Source organism: Spinacia oleracea, chromosome 5 (genome assembly GCF_020520425.1).
Source record: "Spinacia oleracea cultivar Varoflay chromosome 5, BTI_SOV_V1, whole genome shotgun sequence".
NCBI lineage: Eukaryota > Viridiplantae > Streptophyta > Magnoliopsida > Caryophyllales > Amaranthaceae > Spinacia > Spinacia oleracea.
Window position 1 is genome coordinate 56460062 of NC_079491.1, and position 24534 is coordinate 56484595.

The 24534-nt window shown below is 35.4% G+C and overlaps 2 protein-coding genes across 3 annotated transcripts; both read left to right on the forward strand.

The window, feature by feature from the left end:
- The first annotated feature begins 1039 nt into the window (after window positions 1-1039).
- Window positions 1040-16203, forward strand: LOC110794113 (mannosyl-oligosaccharide 1,2-alpha-mannosidase MNS3). 2 transcript variants are annotated; one of them, XM_021999063.2, is made up of 7 exons: window positions 1062-1448; window positions 4051-4115; window positions 5642-6585; window positions 10523-10784; window positions 14923-15120; window positions 15250-15398; window positions 15491-16203. In XM_021999063.2, exons 3-7 carry the CDS (start codon window positions 5723-5725, stop codon window positions 15747-15749), a joined length of 1731 nt encoding a protein of 576 aa, XP_021854755.1. In that variant the 5' UTR covers window positions 1062-1448; window positions 4051-4115; window positions 5642-5722; the 3' UTR covers window positions 15750-16203. The 2 variants fall into 2 exon arrangements, with proteins under 2 accessions (XP_021854754.1, XP_021854755.1); XM_021999062.2 differs by lacking the exon at window positions 4051-4115 and having other exon boundaries at window positions 1040-1448.
- A 5408-nt stretch (window positions 16204-21611) lies between these two features.
- LOC130461528 (uncharacterized) lies at window positions 21612-24195 on the forward strand. The gene is made up of 3 exons (XM_056829663.1): window positions 21612-21686; window positions 23284-23367; window positions 23448-24195. The coding sequence occupies exons 1-3, from the start codon at window positions 21612-21614 to the stop codon at window positions 24165-24167; spliced, it is 879 nt and encodes a 292-aa protein (XP_056685641.1). The 3' UTR covers window positions 24168-24195.
- Window positions 24196-24534: the final 339 nt, after the last annotated feature.

Consider the following 24534-nt stretch of genomic DNA (forward strand, 5'->3'; position numbering starts at 1 on the left):
TCAACAACATCAACAAAGATAGTACATCAGCTACAGTAGAGCACAACAACCCCATCAACCAACCCATCAACCAGATTTATGTTTCCTGATTTTAGGAGGCATAATTGATAATTCAATAATTGAAAAATTAAATAGAATAACTACAATTACAAATACAATATTTCAGCAATAAGCATTGAAAAGTCAACAGCAATTCAAAAGTACATAAAAAATAACAAATTATAGCAATAAAAATATAAAATCATCAAGAAAATTAGATATAACATGTCAACCTGGATGCTTGTTAAACGAAGAAAGAGAAGAAATTGATTGCTTCCAAATAACGAACGTCGATTTCCCCTCTTTGAATTGAAAAGAATTCGAAATTGTAGATCTTGAATTCGAAAGAGAAGAATTCGAAATATGCTTAATAGATCTTGAATCTTGATACATATATAAATATATGAAATTTATCCTTTGATTCGTTGAACATCATGAATTTGGGTGGGTATTTTCAGAAAATGAATTAAATGGATTGATAGATAGGAAAACAAAGATGAACGAATTTTTTTTCATAATTGCAGGAGAAGAATTCAGTCAATTAGAGTATTTTTAGGAGAGATAATTAAGAGAATTAATTGACTGATTTTTGGAAATCAAAAAATGGAAAGGAGAGAGAATTTGAAGAGTTTTTTTTGGAGGTTTTGAGGAACTGGGGAAGGGAAGTTACGAAGAAGACGCATAGTTTTTTTTTTGTTTTTTTTTAATTTTTTTATTTTAGTTTTAATCAACAGTCAAATTTTTTTTGGGCCCCTAAATTTTGGACCCGGTGCTGTAGGTCCGACCAGACCTCCCAATAGCCGGGCGGCCTGGTTGAAATAGAGATGATAGGTAAAAATTATAAAAAATTGATAGGTACAAATTATTATAAATCTATCCAATAAGATTATTTTAATAAATTTAATTTTTCTTTTAAATCATAAAAATGTTGTTGAAAGTCAAACTGTGTCCTTAAAAAAAAAAAAAAAAAAAAAGAAAAAAAAAAAAGTTTGCTCTAACAAAAGTATAACTAATTCAATCAATTGACGTGTTGACTCAAATTATCACCGATGCAGCGATGATGCTCATCAGCTTCGACGAACACTCTCTCCACAATATCTGGTCAAATCAAACAAACAATCAATCCAGACACCATTTTCGTCTCCCAAAATTCGATCCCATTTATTCAAAATCATCTCAGTAATGCGTCGTAAATTTTGATCCAAAATTATTTGGAACTTGTATTACACATTTTCACCAAATCGAAGCTGTTTTTCAATTGCTAGAACGAAGATTACTTCCTGAAATTTAAGGGGAAACTCGAGTTCCCCTTATTCAATTGTATAAGGAGTATGTCGAAATCATTGCCTTACTCCATGAAAGATGTTGACTATGATAATGCCAAGTTCCGACAACGTTCTCTCTCTAAGGTTCGATTTTATTCCCCCTTCTAATCTTCCTCATTGATTGGATTTGTTCGCAGTTTATTTTTATTTATTTATTTATTATTCTCTGCAATTTGATTTTAAAATAAGTGCAGTTATCAATGTTTGTTGTGATCTTTGTCATACATAGACAAATCATCATAAGGGTGTGGTCTAAGTTGAGTAGATAGGTAATGACCATTAAACTACTAAATTTTAATCAACTCCCTTCCTTCAGGATGTAGTATCAGCATTGAAAGTGTATTTGAACTAGGAGTGTTATAATCCAGTTTGGAACTTGATTGATTGGTTGGAGGAAATAGTACTGAAGAAAGAAGTGGTGGTGGTTGTGGAACAATTGGTGTTGTGGGGGTAGTTCTCAGATAACCTCCTTGTTCACTTTTGAGTGAAATTCAAGTGAATCAATCGGTACCTGAGAGTAATTTACTCCGACACTCTGGATTTAGGTAGTATTAGTTCTGAACGGATGGAACATGTGTTTAAAAGGTTTGAATGGAAGTGGAGCAATTGGGGCTAACTGTTTCTTGGACGGTAGTATGGTGACCCATAGTTCGATTGGATATGCTAATATGTTAGGTTGACTATGATAATGAGTAGAAGTGTAGAAATAGAGAAATCGTATCTTCAAAATACTTGTTGCTCCTCCTTTCTTCCTTTCACATGGTCGTCATGAAGACTTCTGCATATCTTTGGTTCAGACATTATTGGGATGTGGGAAAAAGCATTCATGTTTCATATTGTTGAAAATATACTTGCTAATTTCTACGGGCTTCTAATTTTCTTGAAGTTTAGTCCCTAAGAGGAGGTGGTAACATTTTTGGGTTGTGTGTGGGAAGTGTGCATTTCTAGAACTTTAAGAGTCTTAGACCAAATGTTTCCTTAATGGATGGAATTTTGTTATGATAATAGATGGTGATACTTAATAAGCACGCTTAGTATTAATATTTGTTTGACAGTCAAAGTAGTAACAAAAAGTTGAGCCTTAGTTTTAAAAAGCGCGAAGCGCACTGAAGCGCAAAAGGGCCCTGGAGCTTAAGCGCAAAGCGAAAGCGCACGCTTTTCGTAGGCGAAGCGCATCCGAAAAGAAATAATAAAATTTCAAAAGTTTAGAAAATATGGAGAAAATATGGAAGGAAAAGATGAAAAAAAATAGAGAAATCAAAACGATGAAAGAAAAATTCAGAATCCGATGGGGAAATCCTGCGAGAAGGCTAGAGAAATCGGGCTACGGGAGAAAATTGCACTAGGATTTTCAAAAACTTCCCAAATATTCGCTTTTCAAAAAAAAGAAATCACGTGATACTTTAAAAAAGAAGATTAGAGTCACGTGGCTTTATTTTTTATAAAAAAGTAGGGTCAGATGTGCCCAGACTACAAGAAGCGCAAAAGCGCTAGGAAGCGCAGAAGCACCGAAGCGATAGGAAGCGCGCGCTTCTTGTATGTCGCTAGGCTTCGGCTGGCAGAAGCGTTTTGCTGTGAGCTTCTGAGCTTTCGAGCTTTAAGTGCAAAAAAACGCGCTTTCTAAAACTAAGAGTTCAGCAATGAATTCTTTGCAGTATAAGAAGTGGGCATATTGCAATAAAAATCTCTTCCTTTTCAAGAAAAAAGTTGTTTTAAAACTAACTTTGACCATGGGCGGATCCATATGGCAAAGAAGGTAGACAAATGTCTACCCTCTTTATAATTATTTGCTGCATATAATTACAAGTTTAAATCTCTAGCTTAGTTGGCAATCATCTCAACTATACATTCAAGCAACTTGGGTTTGAACCGTAGCTCTAACATTTTAAGTTTCATTTTTAATTTTCTCTTTTCTTTAACCCTGCTCTAGCATTTTAAGTTTTTATTTTTAATTTTCTCTTTTCTTAATAGGCTCTTAGCTTTTACCGAGTTTGTCAATGCATTTACTTTTTCAACGTTTCATTATTTAACCTTTATGGACTATGGAGTATTATCAGGTTTTAAGATTTAAATTTTTCCTCAAAAAATTTATGGACTATGGATATTTTATTATATCGTAAGGAAAATATTTAAAATGCATAAATAGGTTATCTTAATGGGGTTTACATGTTCAATAAAGAAAATTGGAACAACTCGAATTATATAAAGTATTTTCTTAATTTGTATTCCATGGTTTTAAAAGGAGGTCGTGGGTTCAATGACTAATATAAGGCAATACTTTTTAAAACGTAACTATTAGTGTCATGACATATATTATGCTTATATAGACACTGACTTTTGCATAGTATTTTTTTTTAAAAGGAGCTAATTTTATTTTACTTCATGCTCCATATTAAGTACTTATTAGAAAATGTCTACCCTATTTCAAAATCCTGGATACGCCACTGACTTTGACTGTGACCAAGTATACTGCAATCACCATGTTTGGCTTCATGAGTCATGAGATACACATAACCCTTACTGGCTTACTCTATGGTGGCTTGATGAGACCCGCTGATGACATCTATTAACATGCACCTCTTGTTGTTTGAAGGACATTGGGATACACATACCCCCTTTAACAAATGATTTAAGGTATGAAACTGGATGTTAACTCTTCAGTATAGATAATTTCATCTAATTGTAGGTAAGGGGTCATTGATCATGCTCTCAGCTTCTTACTAGCTTTTTGGAATTACAGCATTGCCTAAGGTTAGCATTTTTCTCATTCTTGTTATTGACTAATGTTTACGGCACTGCACCTTGCAAAATTATCGTTGGATATGTTATAGATAGCTTTTCCACTTTTGAATCTTCAATCTGCTTAGGAAACAAATATTATGTACCCTACCTTTATAGTAAGCCAAACATATCCCAGTGCCTTCGTTGTGGTTCTTGCTTAAGGTGGGGCATATAGTAGGGTCAACTTTATGCTAGTCTACCTTGTAAGAGAGGCTGTTGAACAGCTAACTGAAACGCGATTCCATTGCGATACATACTTGTAAACCGTGAGTCAATGACAATTACAGTATGTATAGATGGATGGTAGCAAATACTTATTATAATATTGGTTCTTCAACGGAACATGAAAATCTCTGACTTCTGGTTTCTATATTGGTTTCTATACTGAAATCCCTCATTTGCACTCCAATGTACTTCCTCCGTTTATTTTTATTTGCAACACTTTGTTTTTACGCTTGCCAATGCACTACTTGAACAATTAATATCTTTAATATTGATAAGTAAAAATTTAAAAAAAAATGATATTCGGAAAATATATATTAAGACGAATCTAACAAGATCTCACATGAACATGTTTTTCCTGAAGTAGATTAAGTATAGATCATAAAAAATAAATAAATGATTTAGAATATGTGAATACTGCAAAAAGCAAAGTGTTGCAACTATGAAGAAACTGAGGAAGTAATTTATAGGATCCACAACTGAGAATTGAACATCTTTGTTAAGTTCCAGCAAGGGTTTTGTACTCCAGGCCATGATACAAAGAACAAAAAAGAATAAATCCTGGCGCAGGAAACACATCCTCTTGGAGAAGTCAACTTTTTGGGTTTTGTATGATGAAATAAATAGGACTTGGAGAATTTTTGAGTTTTAACACACCTTTTCTACCTACAAAACACGAGACTCACTATGGATTCTCTCCTTGAGGAGTTTGGGAGGTCAAGACGAAGTTGTCCCTTTCTATTAAACAGTAGTATAGAGACGTTTTCTATTCTATTCAGTTAGAAGGGAAAAAAAGGACTCAGATTAATTGGTCAAGATAATGTTGCTCCACTGGTTTTGGTTTGTTTGTAGTCTGTCTATGGATGAAATACATTGGCACTTGCATTCAATTATGAAGGGAAAACATTGAAATTTTTTCTCTTGTGACCATTGTTTTGATAAATAAAAATTGATACTCACTTTCTGGCTAGTGGAAACTTGGAACTTATTGGTTATTATGACTGTAATTAGTGTAGTCATTATCTGTATCACATACTAATATACAAATGTCTTATCGTGAATTAATGGTTAAACACTTGTGCTAACTTATACAAGTCCTACCTTTGCAGACCAGGACAACTAGTACTAATCCATGGCTATATCAGACATTGCAGATCATGTCAAAATGAAAAGTTTTGTTTGCTCGTGCACCTACGTAATAAAGAAAATGTGGTCACTAACTTTACTATTCTGCAGTACGTTTACTTTGACTTATGGATTTTATTATTTCATAGGTCCTGAACCAGACGATATTGACCAACAATGTTAAACGTGAATGTCTGCGGTGTAGCACTGGGAAATTTCTGTTGGTAATTATGCTTTTTGGCATTGCTTATCTCATTTTTACACCAACAAGACATGTTTCATCCCACAGAGCAGATCACGCTATAATAAATTCTAAAGACAATGTTACAGTAGACACTAGTACCGGATTAAGGAGATTCTTTAGAAAACCACCAAGGCTACCCCCTCTATTAACACCTGATGAGATGCGTACTAGTAATACATCTGTTCACCAGATAGATGTAGATGCATCAAAATGGATGGGAAAGCAGCAGCAAGTTAGAGAGGCTTTTATTCATGCATGGTCTGGTTACAAAAAGTATGCTATGGGTTTTGATGAACTTATGCCATTAAGCAAGAGAGGAATAGATAGTTTAGGAGGTCTTGGTGCAACAGTTGTGGATGCTCTGGATACAGCCATGATAATGGGTGTTGAGGATATTGTTAATGAAGCTGGATCTTGGATTGAAACTCATCTTGCAGAAAAGATCAGTCAGAAAGGCCAGGTCAATTTATTTGAAACTACAATTCGTGTTTTGGGTGGTCTTTTAAGTGCTTATCATTTAAGTGGTGGAGCTAGTGTAGAAACTACATCTGTGGGGCCAAAACCAATTGTATATCTAAACACTGCTACAATGCTAGCCGATAAGTTGCTAGTTGCTTTTACCTCTAGCCCAAGTCCCATCCCTTTCAGTGATGTTATATTACGTGACAACTCGGCACATGCAGCCCCTGATGGATTAAGTAGTACATCAGAAGCTTCTACACTACAACTTGAATTCAATTATCTCAGTGATATATCTGGTGACCAAAAGTATAGCTTGGAAGCAATGAAGGTGCTGAAGCACATAAAGACTCTACCTAAGGTAGAAGGGCTTGTTCCTATTTATATAAGGTACTGCTTACAAATCCAATATAAAGGTTTACTTTGTTAAATTCCATGGTTGAGCTCTTTTCACTTGATCTTTTATGTTTGAATTTAATGTTCATGGATCTTGTGAAAATTATTTGTTTTTTAGGTTGTCGTAGTATGTAATTATGTACTCTTATGCATGCATGTCACTTACTATGTGTATTAAAGTTTCCGTGTTACCTAGATCATACTTGATTTTGGCCCCTGATATATATGCTTTTTTGATACCTGACATGCAAGATCAAGATAAATCGAACAAAATTTTGCAAAATATTAATGGTTAAGAAATAAAGAATAACCAACTTCTGTTTTTATTGGAAAAATTGACAAGAATAGTCCAAATGTTGTTCTTCTTCTTCAAATAGTCCCACCTTGTAGCCTGTAGGAGTAGTTCCAAGTTTTATGGATCTGTTACCCAAGATAGCCCACATGAAACTTTGACCTGAACAACCAGTAATCCAAGCCACGTGGCATCATGTAATTGGTTCATTATTTTGTTTTATTTTAATAAATAGTTCTCCTGCACCCCTTCTCTCTCTCTCTCTCTCTATTAGTGTCCATCCATGGCCTGCTGCCACCAACTTCCCTTTCCTCCATTTTTTGTCTTCTTTTTCAGCATTGAGCTTTACCTCTCCGCATTCACACTGAAATTTCGCCTATCTCTGCATTTCTATTTCTATTTCGCTTTTTTTTTTTTTTTCATATTCGCAGTTTAAGGAAATTTTGGTATTTACTACGTTAAAAATACACTACTTTTGTATTAACTACCTTGTGATATTTTTTTTTTTTGTAATTAACTACTTTAAAGTACGCTTTTGTTATGGAATCACCGGCACTTTACGGTTTTCTCATTTTAAAATAAAGATATCTTTTTTTTTCCTTAATCGTTTTAAGTGATTTAAAGTTCATTCTTCTCCTTTTTCTGTAATGATGTCATAGAAAACAATATTTCAAAACAACTCGTTTGATATTTCACAAATATTTAAAAGTTCACGAATATTTTTTTAATTCGTTTGATATTTTACAAAAATTCAAAAGCACGGTCTCTATGAAATTTTTACACATAAAGGAGGAGAAAGAGATTTGAAGCACTTAAAACGATTAGAAAAAGAAAGGGATATTTTAATTTTAAACTGAGAAAACCGTAAAGGGGTAGTGATTCTAAAATAAAAACATACTTTAAGCTAGTAAATAATAATAATTTTTTCATAAGGCAGTTAATGCAAAAGTGGTGTATTTTAAGGTAGTAAATACCAAACAATCCTTTTTTTAAAGGGTTGTATATTTACAGTTTTCCAGCAATTTAATGATTTTGGGTTTTGTTGCACTTCACTAATATTTGGTTCTTTTCTGATTGTTTGAATTTTGTAAGGAATATCGTATACTTCGTATTAGTGAGTGAAAGGTAGTAACATGAATTCACTTTTGTTAGACATGGATGTTTTGGGTCATAATTTGCAAATTTGAAGCAGTGAAAATTATTAGTATTGTGAGCTTTGTTTATCATCAATAAGGTCCCTTAACCAACCAAACAAGGTGGAATAACATCATGATATCATTAGAATTTAGTAAAGAACATTTGTTGTTATGTATTTATGTTAGGTTAGGTTCAACGTTATTTTTTTGCTGCTTATTGTACTATCCAAACATTTTCATAGAAATTCCATGGGAAAACTATATAGATGAAATACACAAATATAATATTGCCCCGAATTGAAAAATGCCGATAATACCATCTGAAATATTCACTACGAAGGGCTTGCCTGGATTAGGTGAATTGATTATAACAACAACCACCAAGCCTCAGTCCCAAAATGATTGGGGTCGGCTAACATGAACCGTTATAACTTATAAGGAACCGTCTACGGAACGTGAAGTAACAGAAATAAAAGAAAAATAAAAGAAAAATAAAAGAAAAACAAGAGGTTATGGTAAAGAGACTAGACACGAGTCACGAAAAAGAGGGAACAAGAAAATAAGATAGGGCGGTTTAGAGAAAAGACAAAAATATGTTTTGATAAAAATACTAAAATAACAATAGGTACACGAACAAAGTTTGCAAAGAAAATAGAAAAAAAAGAAAGAGATGGAAAATATGTCATGTTGAGTCTTCGGCATGCATATTCTATTAGTAAACTGATTAAGGGGGAAAAATTAAGGGGGTGATAATACATGTGAATTGTTAAAGGGTTAATTGCTTCCTTTCAACAGGATTGGCATATGAGTAATGATTTCTACTCTGTACCCAAATACAGGGAATTCTCATCGATTCCTCTTTATTTCTCTTTATTGAACAACATAGTTACATGGAACCACCATCCATGGCGGTGGCGCCTTGCAAGCTACCACAGGTTCACCACGCTGCCAGTGTCTTAGGTGGCAGATGACATCAATTGAGGCATAATTCGGGTCCTAGAAGAGATAGAAAGGAGAGTAGCATAGAAGAGAGATGAGAAGGAAGGAAAAAGAGTTACAGAGGAGAGAAAAAAGAGGTGGTAGAACTGAAGAGGAGAGAGGAGAGGAGGACGAGAGTGAGTAATATGAGAAAGGTATGGAGGAGAGAGAAGAAAGAAAAAGAGGAGATTATTCATGGGGAAAAGTTACCCAGGGGGGTGGGTGGATAACTTTTATCCTTGTTTTGATGGGAATTATTCCATTAGATCATCACCCCCAACCCAAACAATAAAAAGTGCCAGAATTTTTCCTTCCTCACTTTTCCCCCTCCTATTTCCCTTGATCCAGGCGACTCCAGGAGTAAAGAAAAGCAAATAAAAAGAAAAATGTATGTTATAGACTAGAAATCAGAAAGATATAATTAAGGTAGAAGTGAATATGGGGGAAATTTTATTGATGATTGCAATGAATGTTGATGCAATTCAAACGCACAAAATGGTGTTTTCAACCTCGATCCTTCGAGTGGAAGAAGAGAGAACACTCCTAAAATAAAATCTAAACAGAGTAAAATAAATTTTCAACAATTTTCTTCATGCCTTCTCTCGCTGATCTCCTCTTTACATAGTATTTCTATGTCTGACTGACTTCCTTCTTCTTCAAGCTTATTCGAACTACTAATTATGCATTACCTACACTAACCATCCCCCTTAGGCTAGTTCATTATAATGTCCCAGCAAACTGATCTGTTGCTAAGATCAAATGATGGTTGCTATCACTTCTCATCCTTAATGTGGAATGGTGTATAATGAGAAGGGGATGTGAATCATGATTATGCTGTACACAGACAGGATATATTGAAGTGTAACTTTATCAAGGGTCTTCGAATATTCCCGGATTTGATGGTCAATTTGAAATTTTCAAAACATGGAATCATGGCGTAGCTTTTGAATATGCAGAGTGATGAACTGATGATTGTTTGGATGTTATTATTTGCCTCTTTACTTCATTTTATGACCAGTGCAATAATGGTTGTTGACATGCATCTTATGATCAGCTAAGGCTCTAATTTTTTTTTTTTGGGTTGTCCAAAATGCGTGGCTTTAAGTCCTTTTTTTTTTGGAAAAATAAAGAAATTTATTAATAATCACAACCAGTTTTAAACAGTTGACATCACAGTAATCACAACCAAAACAGACGGACCTCAAGTTTTCTACCTTGGTCATCATACAGTGCAAACATCTTGTTCCTACTATATCATTCTTTTAGAGAAGAATTGAAGGACTTGTTATTGTAATCCCCACCTTTATGTGAGAAGGTCAATATATGCGTGTCATTATTGTATTAGCAAAATGCAGGCAATAGATAATTTTTATGTATCAATTTAATAAGAAATAAGAAGGCACTTACATGTCACCAGGTGATATCAAGTACATTCTGACTTCATTTTTGATTTTTCTGCCTTTGATTTGTCTCATTCATGTTACATTGATACACGATCTTTTTGCTTCACCTTTTCTATTTGCAGTCCTCAAACTGGCGAATTTAGTGGACAAAATATTAGGCTAGGATCACGTGGTGATAGCTATTATGAGTATCTATTGAAGGTTTGGCTGCAACAGGGAGCAAATCAAAACAGTAATTTAACATATTTACACAGCATGTATGAAGAAGCTATGAAAGGTGTTAGACACCTCCTTGTCAAAAAGTCAGTCCCAAATGGGCTAGTTTTTGTTGGGGAGTTACCCTATGGAGCAAGTGGTTCTTTTAGTCCTAAGATGGATCATCTGGTATGTTTTATATCTTGACTTTTCCATTGACCATGCTTTCCTTGATTTTTTGTGTTCTTGGTTGAAGAAAATTGTTATTCATTTTTTGAATGAAGTGAACGTCTATATAGCTAAATCCCTGACATGACTTTGGCTGCAATTTCATACTTTACTGGTATACATATTCTTCAAAAGATTTTTTCCCTAGACAGATCTATGATTATTGATGTCCTTGGTTAACAGTAGACATGTTTATTGGACAGGGCTACCCAATGGTAAGGGTTAGGGTCAGTTAAAAGGGTTTTTATTGGACAGAGTCTTAAATGGATAAGGCCTTTATTGGACAGAGTCAATATAAGGTCGAAATGATAGCCCATTAATTTTGAAAATTTAAATGGTTATGATAAAGAAAATTATATGTATGGATTCATATTCACTTGTGATCACCTTTTTCTCTCTCCTTTCTCATTTTCCCTTGCTCGTTTATTGATCCGCCCACTATCGGCCCGCTTCAAAGTGACCCTTTAATGACCTGACCCGCTTCAAGGTGACCCTTTAATGACCTGACTTTTCCTGCACTGACCCTAACCCGACCCGCCAAATTACCTGTTAACAGTCCTAAGGAAGGGAAATGATTTGAGAGAATATAGGAGTGGGGAGTAATTTTCTTTGAATTTGAAGGTGTATGCACTATAATGTGCAACAATGAGCCAAGTTGAATTTGCAATGCTTCCTCTCAAGTGGAGCCAGAATACTGATCTTTGGTGTTTCAGATTTAATGCTATATATATGAGGTTTTCACCAAAGTATCAAATATCAAGTAATATGAAAGCTGGATTTCTGTTCTTTTGGTGGTCTTTAATGTGGCTGTCAGCGGTATGAGAAAACTGGACTTTCTCTCATCTTCGTGATGCTCCTGCATGCTGCTGGTCCCTCCAACCCCAAAATAACCTCCAACCCTAAAATAACCTTTCTGTTTGCTTTTTAGTGGTTAGAGCATGACCACTAATTTGTTAAAGTATACATTTAACAAATACATAGTATTATCATTCGATTTGTCTTCAAAAGTACTTGATAATGGTCCAAGTTTGCTCATGGTGACCGTAACAAAGAAACAAAATTCTTTTTTGGGGAAGGATTGAAGGAAGTAGTCAAATTATATAACATCCGGTAACAAGACATCCAAAACCAACCTTGCCTTTGAACAAGCAGGTCTACTTTCATTAAAGTTACACTTTTTGAATATCATTGAGAATATTTTCTATTTTCATTTTGCAAGTGGCTTGAGTCTTTTGTGATTGTAATCCTTATCTTCTAGGAAGTTGGCCTTGTTTGTTTTGTGTGGTTGTTACCTTCTACGGTACTCCCATCCAAGGTGATCATCCTGCCTCTCTACTTGAGGGTTTCTTTGTGATCCAGACATGCCCCGTAGATTTAAGGGGAATTTCTATCGTACGACAATTAGACCTGCATTATTTTATGGTACGGAATACTGTCTGTGAAACAATGTCATGTTCATTAGATGAATGTGGCGGAGATGCTTATGGTTGCGTTTGGTAACAAGCGGATACACCAGCTTTTAGTGGATTGATGGTAAATTTAGAGGTTTGACTGGTCAATCCACTAATTGGGGTGTTTGGTAAACAGAGATTTGTATGAGCGGATTTTGCCTAAACCTCCATTTTAGAATACGCTCCAAATACCAACGTTTTCAGAAGGAGGATTTGGTATTATTGCTGAATTACCATTCATGCCCATCATTTTGAACAGCCATTGAAGTTAACTACTCTTCATAGAAAATATATGGAAATGAGAAATTCAGAAATTCCAGCAACATAATTAAAGCACATAATTGACGATAAATTAATATATAGGAATAAATATTGAGGGAAATTTGCTCTTACTTGAATGGATGTAATTCCTTTGATAAATAAAAAAATTTGAGGGAAAACAAATATTTGTAGACGAAGAATTCGTTTACTGATTGCCAAAAAAAAATCCCAATAAAAAACAAAATTACAAGTGAAATACATGTATAAATTATTATTTAAGAAATAATATGAAGGTTACAGACTATTAAGTTGCTTCTCCTACCTCCAACTTCTGTTGCATATTGAGTTCCATTGTAAGTTTGTAACCATGAAATCTGATTTGTAATCATTAATATTTTTGGAAATAAATCATGGAGAATTTTAAGAGGAGATCGGGAGATGAAGATGATCAAGAGTAAGTATTAATGGAAATTTGAGGAGGTCAAAAGTTGGGAATTTTGATGGTGGGTTTTTGAAGAAATTGAACAAAAATGGAGGAGGGTGGTTTTTCATTTGGCGATGGAAATAAGGTGGGAGAAGGAGGTGGGTTCTAATTTATTTATTTTCTCTTTTGTGATTTTTTTCCTTTTTGGGTATATGGGTTTACCTTTATTTTGGAAATGTTATGATTCTTAGAGAAGATGGAAAAAGGTGATTATATACTTCTTTATTTTGTGATTATAAATTTGTACTTACTTACAACCCTTTACATTTTAAGCAAAAATTTTAAAAAATAATATTACAAAAGATCAATGTCCAAAATTGTCATTTTGCACAATGGAATAGTAAAAAACCTTTAAGAAACCTCTAATTGTTACCAAACATATTTATATAATCAGCTAGTCAAATTCGCAGTCAAATCTGCTAAACAAAAAGGTAATCCGCTAACTGCTAATGTGAACAGTAAACAGCTAAACGCTAACCTCTAGTTACCAAACAGGGCCTATGTTTCTTTGTAAGAAAGGATGGATTGAGGAATGGGGAATGAGGTGATGAGGAAGAAAGTGGGGGTTGAACAAGATGAGGAAGAATCAACTAAGGTGTTTGACCATGTAAGACGGAGGCCAAATGATGTGTTGGTTAGAAGGACTGAAGAGTGACAAACAGATGGAATTGTGAGGGGTAGGGGAAGACCAGAGCATACAAGGAAGAGGGTGATTGAGAGTGATATGAGTTTATTGGGGATTGAGGAAAAAATGGCATTAAATAGGGCGGAGTGGATGGAGATAATACATGCCGACGACTCAACATGACTTCTTTTCCACCTCTTGCTTTATTTATAATTTTTTCCTATTTTCTTTGCATGCTCCTCTCGGGTTCCTATTTTTAGTTTTATTATCTTTTCAAAATATTTTTTGCCCCTTGTTTAAACTGGTCTATCTTGTTTTCGTATTACCTCTTTTTTCGTGCCTCTCTTTTACTCTCTTTGACATAATATTTTATTACTCTTACTGCACGTTCTGTAGACGGTTCCTTATGATGGTTCATGTTAACCGACCCCAATCATTTTAGGACTAAGGCTTAGTTGTTGTATTGTGCTATATCCAGGTGCTACACGTTTGTAGTTTTGTTGTTATATGTTCACTTGCTTTTAGATCTGCTTCTTTCTTTCACAAACTCTTAATTAAAGCTGATGTGCAATAAATATTGTAAGGCGGATGTAAAATTATCTCAAAATGTTTAAAAGTTACCCCGATATAATGTAAAAGTTATTTGTTTTTTTGGTCATGAAAATTTTCTCTTTAATAAAAACTATTCGTTCAAAAAATCACTCAAAATGTATAAGTGTAATTATGTAACTCTTAATAAAGTTTATCCACAAAATATTACACCATAATATAAAATGTAAATCAAAAGATGTTAAAAGTTACGGGTGAAAAGTATACAATAACGGGTACACACAAGACCTTTTGTCTTTATTTCGCCTTGTAAGAGATACTCCATTCTTGTTCGTCATTTCCTTGGTGTACTGTGTAATACAAAGAAAGGAGTGGAGGCTTGAGTTGTTGATTACCCAAGTCTGTGATTTTTTTTTTCATTGTTTCTTATCAAACTAGTACTCCTATGTTCTCTTTTTGTTTTCATAAATCTTAAATCAAATTAGTTCTTTTTTTAGGAAAAGGATTAGTGCTTTAATTAATTTAGGGACAAAATTTCCATGAGTACATAAAGAGATATCTCACTATTACAATATTGATTCTTTCCAAAATTAATTTTCTGCTGGGTCTTTGGGAAGCCACCGATAATATTTTGGATAAAGGCCAAGGTTAGGTTGTGTATATTTGGACCTCCTGTCTTGACAGGTTTTATGCTTGATGTTATAGTTGTTTTATCACTTCTGCCTTCAGGTGTGTTTCCTTCCTGGTACTCTTGCACTTGGTGCCACCAAAGGCATGACTAAGTCGAAAGCTATGAGGGACAACTTGCTTACCTTTGAAGACCTGGAAAATTTGAGGCTTGCTGAAGACCTTGTTAAGACTTGTGTTGAAACATATCTTGTAACTTCAACAGGTCTTGGTCCAGAAATTGCTTACTTCCATGTGGAGGTTAGTGCTTTTGGGGTACTTTGTCAAAAGTTTCTTAGTTTTGTTACATGTTTCCGTTCCCTTGTTATTTATATATGCCAGCTCTCTGGTGGAGATTTGGTAACAGTTTTTTCCAAATTCATCATGCAGGATTACTTTGAAGAAGGATATGATGGTGGAAACAAGAGTTCAAAATATTTGAACGACATAATCATCAAGCCTGCTGACCGTCACAATCTTTTACGTCCCGAGACAGTGGAATCCTTGTTTGTCTTGTATCGCATAACAGAAGATCCCAAGTTCGTCAATTTGTATTGTTTGTTTATTAGAGATGTATTAAATCTTTAGTTTCTTTAAGCTTAGCAACTAAAGCTAGCTCCTCTGTCTGCAGGTATCGTGAATGGGGATGGCAGATATTTGAGGCGTTTGAGAAATATACAAAGGTTAGTTCTGGTGGGTATACTTCTCTTGATGATGTGACTTCAGTTCCTCCTAATAGAAGAGACAAGATGGAGACCTTTTTCTTAGGCGAGACACTTAAGTATCTATACTTACTGTTTGGAGACACCAATGTCGTTCCACTAGACAAATTTGTTTTCAACACAGAAGCACATCCTATTCCTGTTAATGGTGCTGATAAGAGGCAGTGATGCATGATGAGTCTATATGAAGGAATATGAAGCATAGAAGAGCTTAAGGCTTTGCTGTGAGTTATCGGGAAGCACATATCTTGCAATTACATTTGACTTGGTTTGCATTATTGCAAGTTTGCAATAGTTTTATTACTCACTGGCTAACATACGGTTGGTAATATCAAGGATAACTTGTAACTGCAGATAAGAGCTCCAGGGAGGTAGAGTTTCTTTAGATCCCGGTTTCTATGGCTGCCTACTTTCCAAGAATATATTTTGTTGTAAATTATATGAACGGGAAAAATTAGGTTATACACATGGTGAGTCTTTCCCGCTAATTGTTTGTCAAATCACAAACAAAATTGGATTCTCACATAATTTTGCTACTGTAAGTGTCCGATTTATTGTATTACACATTATCTGTTTTCACTCACCATTTATACAAGTAAAACTTGTAGAGTTATGATTTTTCTGCTCTGTGCTTTAGCTGTCGAATGAATTTTCTAGCAGGCTGCATCATTTTACCTGCAGCAATCAAGAGGTTTCGAATTTCGGCAGGACTATAATTTAGTGAAACTTGGACGTTTAGTTTCTGTTTTGAAGAAGATAGGCTCAACTCACATGCCTAATCCAGTAACCGGTATGGATGTTGTAATTTTCAGGTAACTTGAATGTTTTGCAGGTGAGTGCGGTTTGCTTATTCTAGTAGAATGAATAGATTTAGAGCAAGGTCTTGAATGGTACATTGCAGAATCATCAGAATCATAACCATGGCTAGCTAGATGCTGCTTGAGTGCTTGGTATGTACAATTTAAGTACGGAGTAGACACCTTAATTTATCTTTTGTTGAATTTCGAGGTTGCCTATTCTCAGCCGATTGTGAGGATGGCGTCATCTGTACTTTATTTTATTTACACTAATAAAAACCTGGTCCATGCTAACTTAGCGTGGACCAGGGCAACAGAGTAATTTTTATGGGTAACATATGTAACTGTCACGTGACAGTTATTTTGTAATTTTAAATAGTAACTATATGCGTATTACAGTAACTATGTGTTTTAAAGAGTTACTATGTGTTTTGAAGAGTTTTAATGCGATTTGTGTCTAGCCCACTTTATATACGTTTTAAACTTTTTTATTTTTCAAAATTTCAGATCTACATTCTGTTCATTCTCTTTCATTTTCTCTCTCTTCATTTTCTCTCTATGCTTTTCAAAATTTAGCCCAAATTTCTAGGTTTTGTTCGATTTTTTTCGTAATTATCTTATAATTCTTATGATTGGATCTGTTTGATGATGAAAAATTGGAGGAAGTAGTAGATCAAGAAGGAGGTTCGTCGTTGCCGAAATCGAATCGAAGAATTTGCGCTCGCCTACAAATCTTCGCAAGAATTTTTAGAGATCACATCTCGGTTTGTTGTTTTTTAAAGAATTTTAAGTCTATTTTTATTTAAAATTGAAAATATTTGTTGTTTTGAAGAAATTAATGTTTGTGTTTTACAGAAGTATCGTTTTCACTTCGCGAATTCGATCAGTGACTTCATGATTTTAAATAGTAACTATATGAGTAATACAGTAACTATATGATTTAAAGAGGTACTATGTAATTTTAATGGTTACTATATGTGTACAATAGTTACTATATTATTTTAATGGTTACTATATGTGTACAACAGTTACTATATGTGTACAATATGTGTACAATAGTTATTATTTTGTTGAGTGATTCGAAATGTTTGTTGTTTTGTTGAAATTAGGGTTAGTGTTTCACATAGTTAGTATATAAATGATATAGTCACCTTTAATTTATGTTGCGAATTAGTGTTTTTAATAGTCACTGGAATGTTCGTTGTGTTTATGTTAGTAGTAGTTTTTAGAGTAACTATACTTTTTTTTAAAGTTACTATAACTTTAAAACAGTAACTATGTGTTTAAAATAGTCACTATATTTTTTAGAAAGTTATTATAAGTTTAAAACAGTAACTATGAGTTTAAGATAGTTATTATGTTATGAACAATTTATAGTGACTTTTTGATAAATAATAGTTACTATACGATTACATTATGTACTATGTTATTTGGAGTATGTATTTGTCCGCTTCTTAGATAGTGACTATATGATTATAATGGTTACTATATGTGTTCAATAGTTACTATATTTTAATAATAGTCACTATATGTTTTATATAGTTACTATATGGTTTATATAGTTACTATATATATGATATTTGTATAAGAAAATAATACGAAGTATCAATCACATGTTATTCCAGGTCCTAAAGTTGCACTATCTAGTGACGAATCTTCAAAAATACTTTACAATATCATTTGTATAAGAAGAAATAATGCCTTAAATTTAGAAAAAAGAGACAAAGGCTGTGAACTTTAAGAATTGATGCAGCAAAGCACAAGAGGTAGAAATAGTGTTTGTTGTTTGGGTGAAATTAGGGTTAGTGTTTCATATAGTTAGTATATAAATGATATAGTTACCTTTAATTTATGTTGCGAAATAATGTTTTTAATAGTCATTGGAATATTCATTGTGTTTATGTTAGTAGTAGTTTTTAGAGTAAATATATTTTTTAAAAGGTTACTATAACTTTAAAACAGTAACTATGTGTTTAAAATAGCTACTATATTTTTTAGAAAGTTATTATAAATTTAAAACAATAACTATGTGTTTAAGATAGTTACTATGTTAAGAACAGTTTATAGTGACTTTTTGATAAATAATAGTTACTATACGATTACATTATGCAATATGTTATTTCGAGTATATTTTTGTCTGCTTCTTAGATAGTGACTATATGATTATAATAGTTACTATATTATAATAATAGTCACTATATGTTAAGCTAGTTGTTGTGTGATTATAATGGTTACTATATGTGTACAATAGTTACTATATTATTATATTAGTTACTATATATTTGAAATAGGTACTATGTTTATTTTATCATGATGTGTCACCATATGTTTATTTTCTTCAATAGTTACTATATTATTTATATAGTTACTATATTATTTAGGAAAAATTGATATTATCGGTCCCAACTATGGCCGATTTACTTTAAAAGGTCCCAACTTTTGATTATGTCAGGGTGGTCCCAACTATAGAGAGTGTTTTCCAAAAATGGTCCCTTAGTTAAAATTAAGTGCTAAATAACTTAATTAACACTCATATCTCTCGTGCAATAATCATATTTTTTAATTAAATGAAGTAAATGGAACAGTATGATATGCTTAAATCAACTTAATTAATAGTTTAATAAACCAAAGGACCATTCTTGGAAAACACACCTTAAAGTTGAGACCACTCTAGAATAATCAAAAGTTGGGACCTTTAAAAGTTAAACGGCCATAGTTGGAACTGTCAATATCAATTTTTCCTATTATTTATATAGTTACTATATGTTTGAAATAGATATTATGTTTATTTTATCATGACTTGTTACAATATGTTTATTTTCTTTAATAGTTATTGTACGTTTTAAATAGTTACTATATTTTTGAAATAGGTACTATGTTAGTTTATTATGTTATGTGCATGTTTTTATGTTATTCTATATTTTTAATGATATAGTTACTGTATTATGGATAGAGTTACTATATTATTATCACATCAACTATGTCTGCAACTCTGTGACTAAATGACCATCAATAATATTTATAGGTATTATATCTTGTATTATAGTAACTATATGTTTGGTATAGTTTTTTATGTATATTATAATTTCCTTTTCATGTTCTTTGTTGTCTTCTATGTTATTAGTAATAAGAGTTACTATGTTATGATCACAACAACTATATGATCATAACAATAACTATATCTACAATCTTGCTCGTATATGACTATCATTAATATTAAGAGTTACTATATCATGTATAATAGTAACTATATATTTTTAATAGTTATTATCTTATCATTATGTTCTTTTTATGATCTTTCTTTGTACTCCATGTTATTATTAATAAAAGTGACTATATTATTTTGACAGTAACTATATGACTATAACAATAACAATAACTATATATGCAATTCTGCAAGTATTTTACCATCGTTAATGGTAAGAGTTACTATATGATGCATAATAGAAACTACACGTTTTACATAGTTACTATGTTAATTTTTCATATTTAAATGTTAAATTATTAACTTAGTTTAAATATTATTGATTCAGAAATACAAAGATGATGCAACCAGAATTGAAATCGTGCAAAGAATAAATTCTGCAAGGAAAACAAAAGCAGGAGGAGAAGAAGAAAATCCTGACAACAATGGAAACCAATAACGTGGTAGAGGAAGGACATGATGTGTTGGTGGAAAAAAGAGACGTGGTCCACGTGGACGTGTCGATTAGTATTTTTTAGTTCAAAAAACATTTGAGTTTAACATGGTTTATTTAATAGATGCAAAGAATTGGAATGTCGTAGCTAAAACAACTAACCAAGTAGTTAATGTTTTCTTTATTATTGTTCAAGAGTTATAATTACTGTTACTTTTGATATAATTACTCTTTTATATTTCAGTAATTATGTGATATATAATAGAAAAAATTACTATATGACCTCTAAACCATCTATATCATATTGTTTATTTTTATAATATAGTAATTGTTTTACAGCTAAAGTTAATTTTATATATAATATAGTTAATCTTTGGATAGAATAATTGTTCTCATCGAAATTACTATATTATTATTATTTATTTCATAGTTACTATTCTGAAAATATAGTTACATTACAGAACCTATACTTTCTATAATTTACTCTTTTTGTCTGCAAGAATGAATATATAGTAGTAATTGTTTTACAGTTAAAATTATTTTTCTATATGATATAGTTACTCTTTGGATAGAATAGTTATTCTTATCATTATTATGTTCATAGTTATTATTCTGGAGATATAGTTACTTTACAGAACCTACAGTTTCTATAATTTACTCACTTTAAAATTACCTAATTACCCTGGTCCATGGTAATCTTATGGTGGACCGGGTCCATACAAGTGGTGTTCCGGTGTTGTAAAGATGGAAACAATGGGCTTCGAATGAAGGCCCTTTCGTATGTGTTGAAGATCTTGCTTGCTTGAATGAATCGAGTTTGAATTCACCTGCACAAGAGCAAAGTTACTAGCCTCGGGGATGTTTCCGAGGAAAGCCCCTCCGATGCCTAAGTAAGAACGATGATCGGATTCTAGAGAGAGGTTTTCTAGAAGAGTAGTCTTAAGGTGATCAATTGGACGTACCTTGAGGTGTGATCCTTGGTGGCCTATTTATAGTGTTTGCATAATAAATGCCCATAGGTATTTATTGCTATTGGGCCTTGGGCCTTAATGGATGGCTGAATAGCCATAGTGGTAGGTTTGATGCTGTTGTTTAGAGCCATTGGGCTTTGGAATTAGTGGCCCAATTGAATATCAATTGGAAGCCCAAACAACATGCCCCCCAGACCCGGTCCATTTAGAATGAAATGGGTGGGTTTCCGGTTGTCAGAAGTTCAAAAGTTCCCTCTCTTTTTTTGAAAAGGGATGATTTGCATTGATGACAAGTGTTGGGACTTGTATTGTGTCATGGAGATCGTGGGTTTGAAAAGAAGTTGATGCGCCTCTTTTTTTTCTATAAATACTGGGCGCTTAGCTCTCTTCAAACTTTTACTTTCTCTCTCTTTCAAACACATTTCCTCTCTTTCTCTGGCGATCGCAGTTTTCGAGTTTCTTCAGATCTACGGAATTCGGTCAGCTCTAGACTTCGGGAACTTGTGTCGTTCGCTTTGTCGGCGAATTCGCTTTGGAAAAAGGTAACTTGTTTCTGAATTTTCCTTACTTTTTCGTTCTTTCCTCTACCCCTCAATCTAAACCCTAGACCGAGAATTCGCGACCATGGCAAAGAATAAGGGAAAAAGTAAGTTCGTCGTTGGCTCCTCTAGTGAGAGGGAGGATGTGCCTTCGGGAAGGGTACAGAAGACTTCAAGGGGTGGGCCTTCGGAGAGGCCGGTGGAGAAACGTTCGACTGGTTGGGATGCTTCCAAAGATGGTGCTGTTGGCGGGTCTGGTGTGTCTGAACGTGCTACTTCTGGTAAGAAAGCTGGTTCTTCGGGTGTACGCCGTCCTTACCCTGAGTTTCCAGTTCATTGGACTGAAGCTGATCCGAAGGGCAAGTATGCCCCGATCTTGCATGAGACCACCAAGATCGATGGTCCGTTGGAGAAATCGGTCAGTGGTGACTGGTTAGTGGAGGCGAAGCTGGGGAACTACCATCGGAGGGCCGAGGAGCTATACGGAATCCAGCACGCCTTGGGGTACTGGTGTGAGCTTCCTGATCAGGAGCGTCCTCGGGTGACTCATCCGCCGAGGGGGTTCATCTCTGTGTACACTCATCACTTGGAGAACGGTCTCCGTTTTCCCTTGGATCCATTCATTTCCGAGCTCCTGGTGTCGTACAACATCAGTTTGGCCCAACTTACACCCAAGTCTATGAGGCACATCATCGGATTTAGATGGGTGTGCGACTTCGTCAACTTTCCCTGCTCTGTCGCCGTTTTTCGGGATCTCCACGATCTGTCTTTCAACCATGCTTCCAAGGGTGATGGGTATGGTTGGTGGACCATCATCAACAAAAAGTCCCGAAGGAGAGGGGAGCCGAACTATATTACGGCATACCCTTACCTTAGTTCTGACCATAAGTGGAAGACGGAGTGGTTGCTTGTTCGCGTGCCGACGGATCCGAAGCACCCCAATTTTTATCGCCCTCCAAAGTGGTTTGTGACTCCTGATCCTGATATGGGGGGCGTGGCTGCTCCGGATCGGAACCATCACCACTACGTGGATCTCCTCCAGTGGTTCTTAGCTCGGGAGGATAATTATAAACTGCCGTCTAGCTGGCTCCCGAACCTTAACTACATCTTGCGGGAGGACATTCTTGCTGTCGCCGGTCTCAGCAGGATTTTTGACAGGGGTAGGTGTCTTTCGACTGGGACCGTGTTTCAGTGAGTTTGTCCTCCTCTTTTTTCCTTCGTTTTACTGACTCGTTTTGTGCTTTGTTTTTGCAGAGTACGGCTTTAGCTGCCTTGATCCTGAGATTTTGGGCATCTCTTTGGATCTGAAGACTATTCACGACTAGGCTCCTGATTACAAGTTCGGGAAAGAGAATCCTCGTAATCCTCGCCTGAAGGATTACGTGTTGTCTCCTTCGGGTGTTGCTCGGATATCTGAAGTTCGAGCTGATCCGTGGGATTCTGCCTCCTCTCCCGAAGCTGTTCCAGTGAAGGTCGTGCTCCCTGTTTTGAGGACAACTTCGGATCCGGTGAGTGTTTCTATAGGCTCGGTTTTTGTTTGTCTTTTCTTTCTCTTTGGTGCGCCGTCGGCTAACGTCTTGGTCCTGGACCATCTTTCTAGGGTCCTGGGACTGACGCTGTGCCGCGTGCCGCTCCTTCGGTTTCATCTCCGGCTCGGATAGATATCTCTTTATCTAGGAACCAGGTACTTCACCTTTTTTCTTTATTTCCTCTTTGTCTTCCTCTAAATTTATTGATCCTTGGTCTCCTTTTTTTAGGATCAAAGGAAAAGGAAGGGTAGCACTCTTCTGAGGTCTTCTGCGCATCCGAAGAAGGCGAAGGTTTCTCAGTCCTCGGAGAAGGTATTTACTCTGACTTGAGAGTTTTCTTGTAGTCCGTCTTTCCCTTTTTCGAAGCTGATCTTTGAACGCTTGTTTTGTAGGAAACGGTTTCGGAAGACATGCCTCCTCCCAAGAATCTTCTTCACTTCATGCCCTTGCCAGGGCAGAAGTTAAAGAGTGTGGTGGTTGCGGAACCGCCGCCCGTGGATCAACCGTTGGCCGAGGAAGATACCATTCCCTCTCCGCTGAAGCCGTCTACTGCTTTAGGGATCGAGATCCAGGATATCACCAAGGTGATGGAGGCGATTGAAGCCGACTTTATTCCTGGCTCGGATGTCCCTATCGTGGCCGAGGAGAAGAAGGAATCTGCTGACGTTCCTCTCGAAAGAGAGGGAAGTCCAGATAAGGAGATGGTGGATCTCACAGGCCCCAATGTTGAGGTTCCCGAGGCTGAGAAGGATGTTCCCTCTGCTGAGGAGGAGCAGCCCGAACAGGGTCTGACGAGGAAGAGGCGCCACTCAACTTTGGGTTCTACTTCGACCTCGGCCCTGGATAGATTGATCCATGCTGACCCTTGCTCGGATGTTCCGCTGAAACGGATCCCCGAGGAAGTAAGGGAGGCGATGGCTCGGTATGCTAGGGCTCCGGTTTTGGGAGAGAATCCCATGGCTCACGTGGGATCTTTGGTGGGTCCCGAAGCTGCTCGGGAGAATCTTCTTCGGGCCAATCCGCAGTGGAGGGTTCCTGGAGCTGAAGAGAGGAACCCGGCTATGATGGCCCAGTACTACCTGAATGAGGTAAGTGTTGGATTTTCTCTTTGAGTTGTGTTTTTGTTTTATGTTTTTCCTACTTTTGCTCATCTTTCCTTCGCTCCCAGGCTGTTTTCTGGTCCTCGTTCGCTTCCGAGTGCAGCTTGATTGAGGAGAGACAACTGAGGAGATATCAGGAGGCTTACGCTCGTGATATTCCTATCTTGGACCAGAAGGCTGGGCAGCTCTTCTCCGAGCTTGTGGAGGTCAAGCATCTGTACCTTCAGTACAGTCGCGAGGTTAGAGCTTCTGCTGAGCAGATCGGGGCCGAAGTTGGAAAGCTCACCTTCCGAGTCGAAGAGGATGCTGAAAAAATAGCTTCCTTCAACAAGGAGAGGAAAGATATGGCCGCCAAGTTTGCGAGCGAACTTGAAGAAAA

Bases quoted from the DNA above. Each gene is read 5' to 3' on its own strand.
- LOC110794113 (XM_021999062.2), top strand. From the start codon at position 1,371: ATGTCGAAATCATTGCCTTACTCCATGAAAGATGTTGACTATGATAAT. The intron at 1,449-5,641 runs GTTCGATTTTAT...ATTATTTCATAG, and splicing joins GACAACGTTCTCTCTCTAAG to GTCCTGAACCAGACGATATT. The intron at 6,586-10,522 runs GTACTGCTTACA...TTCTATTTGCAG, and splicing joins CTTGTTCCTATTTATATAAG to TCCTCAAACTGGCGAATTTA.
- LOC130461528 (XM_056829663.1), top strand. From the start codon at position 21,612: ATGGCAAAGAATAAGGGAAAAAGTAAGTTCGTCGTTGGCTCCTCTAGT. The intron at 21,687-23,283 runs GTACAGAAGACT...TCCTTTTTTTAG, and splicing joins AGGATGTGCCTTCGGGAAGG to GATCAAAGGAAAAGGAAGGG. The intron at 23,368-23,447 runs GTATTTACTCTG...CTTGTTTTGTAG, and splicing joins TTTCTCAGTCCTCGGAGAAG to GAAACGGTTTCGGAAGACAT.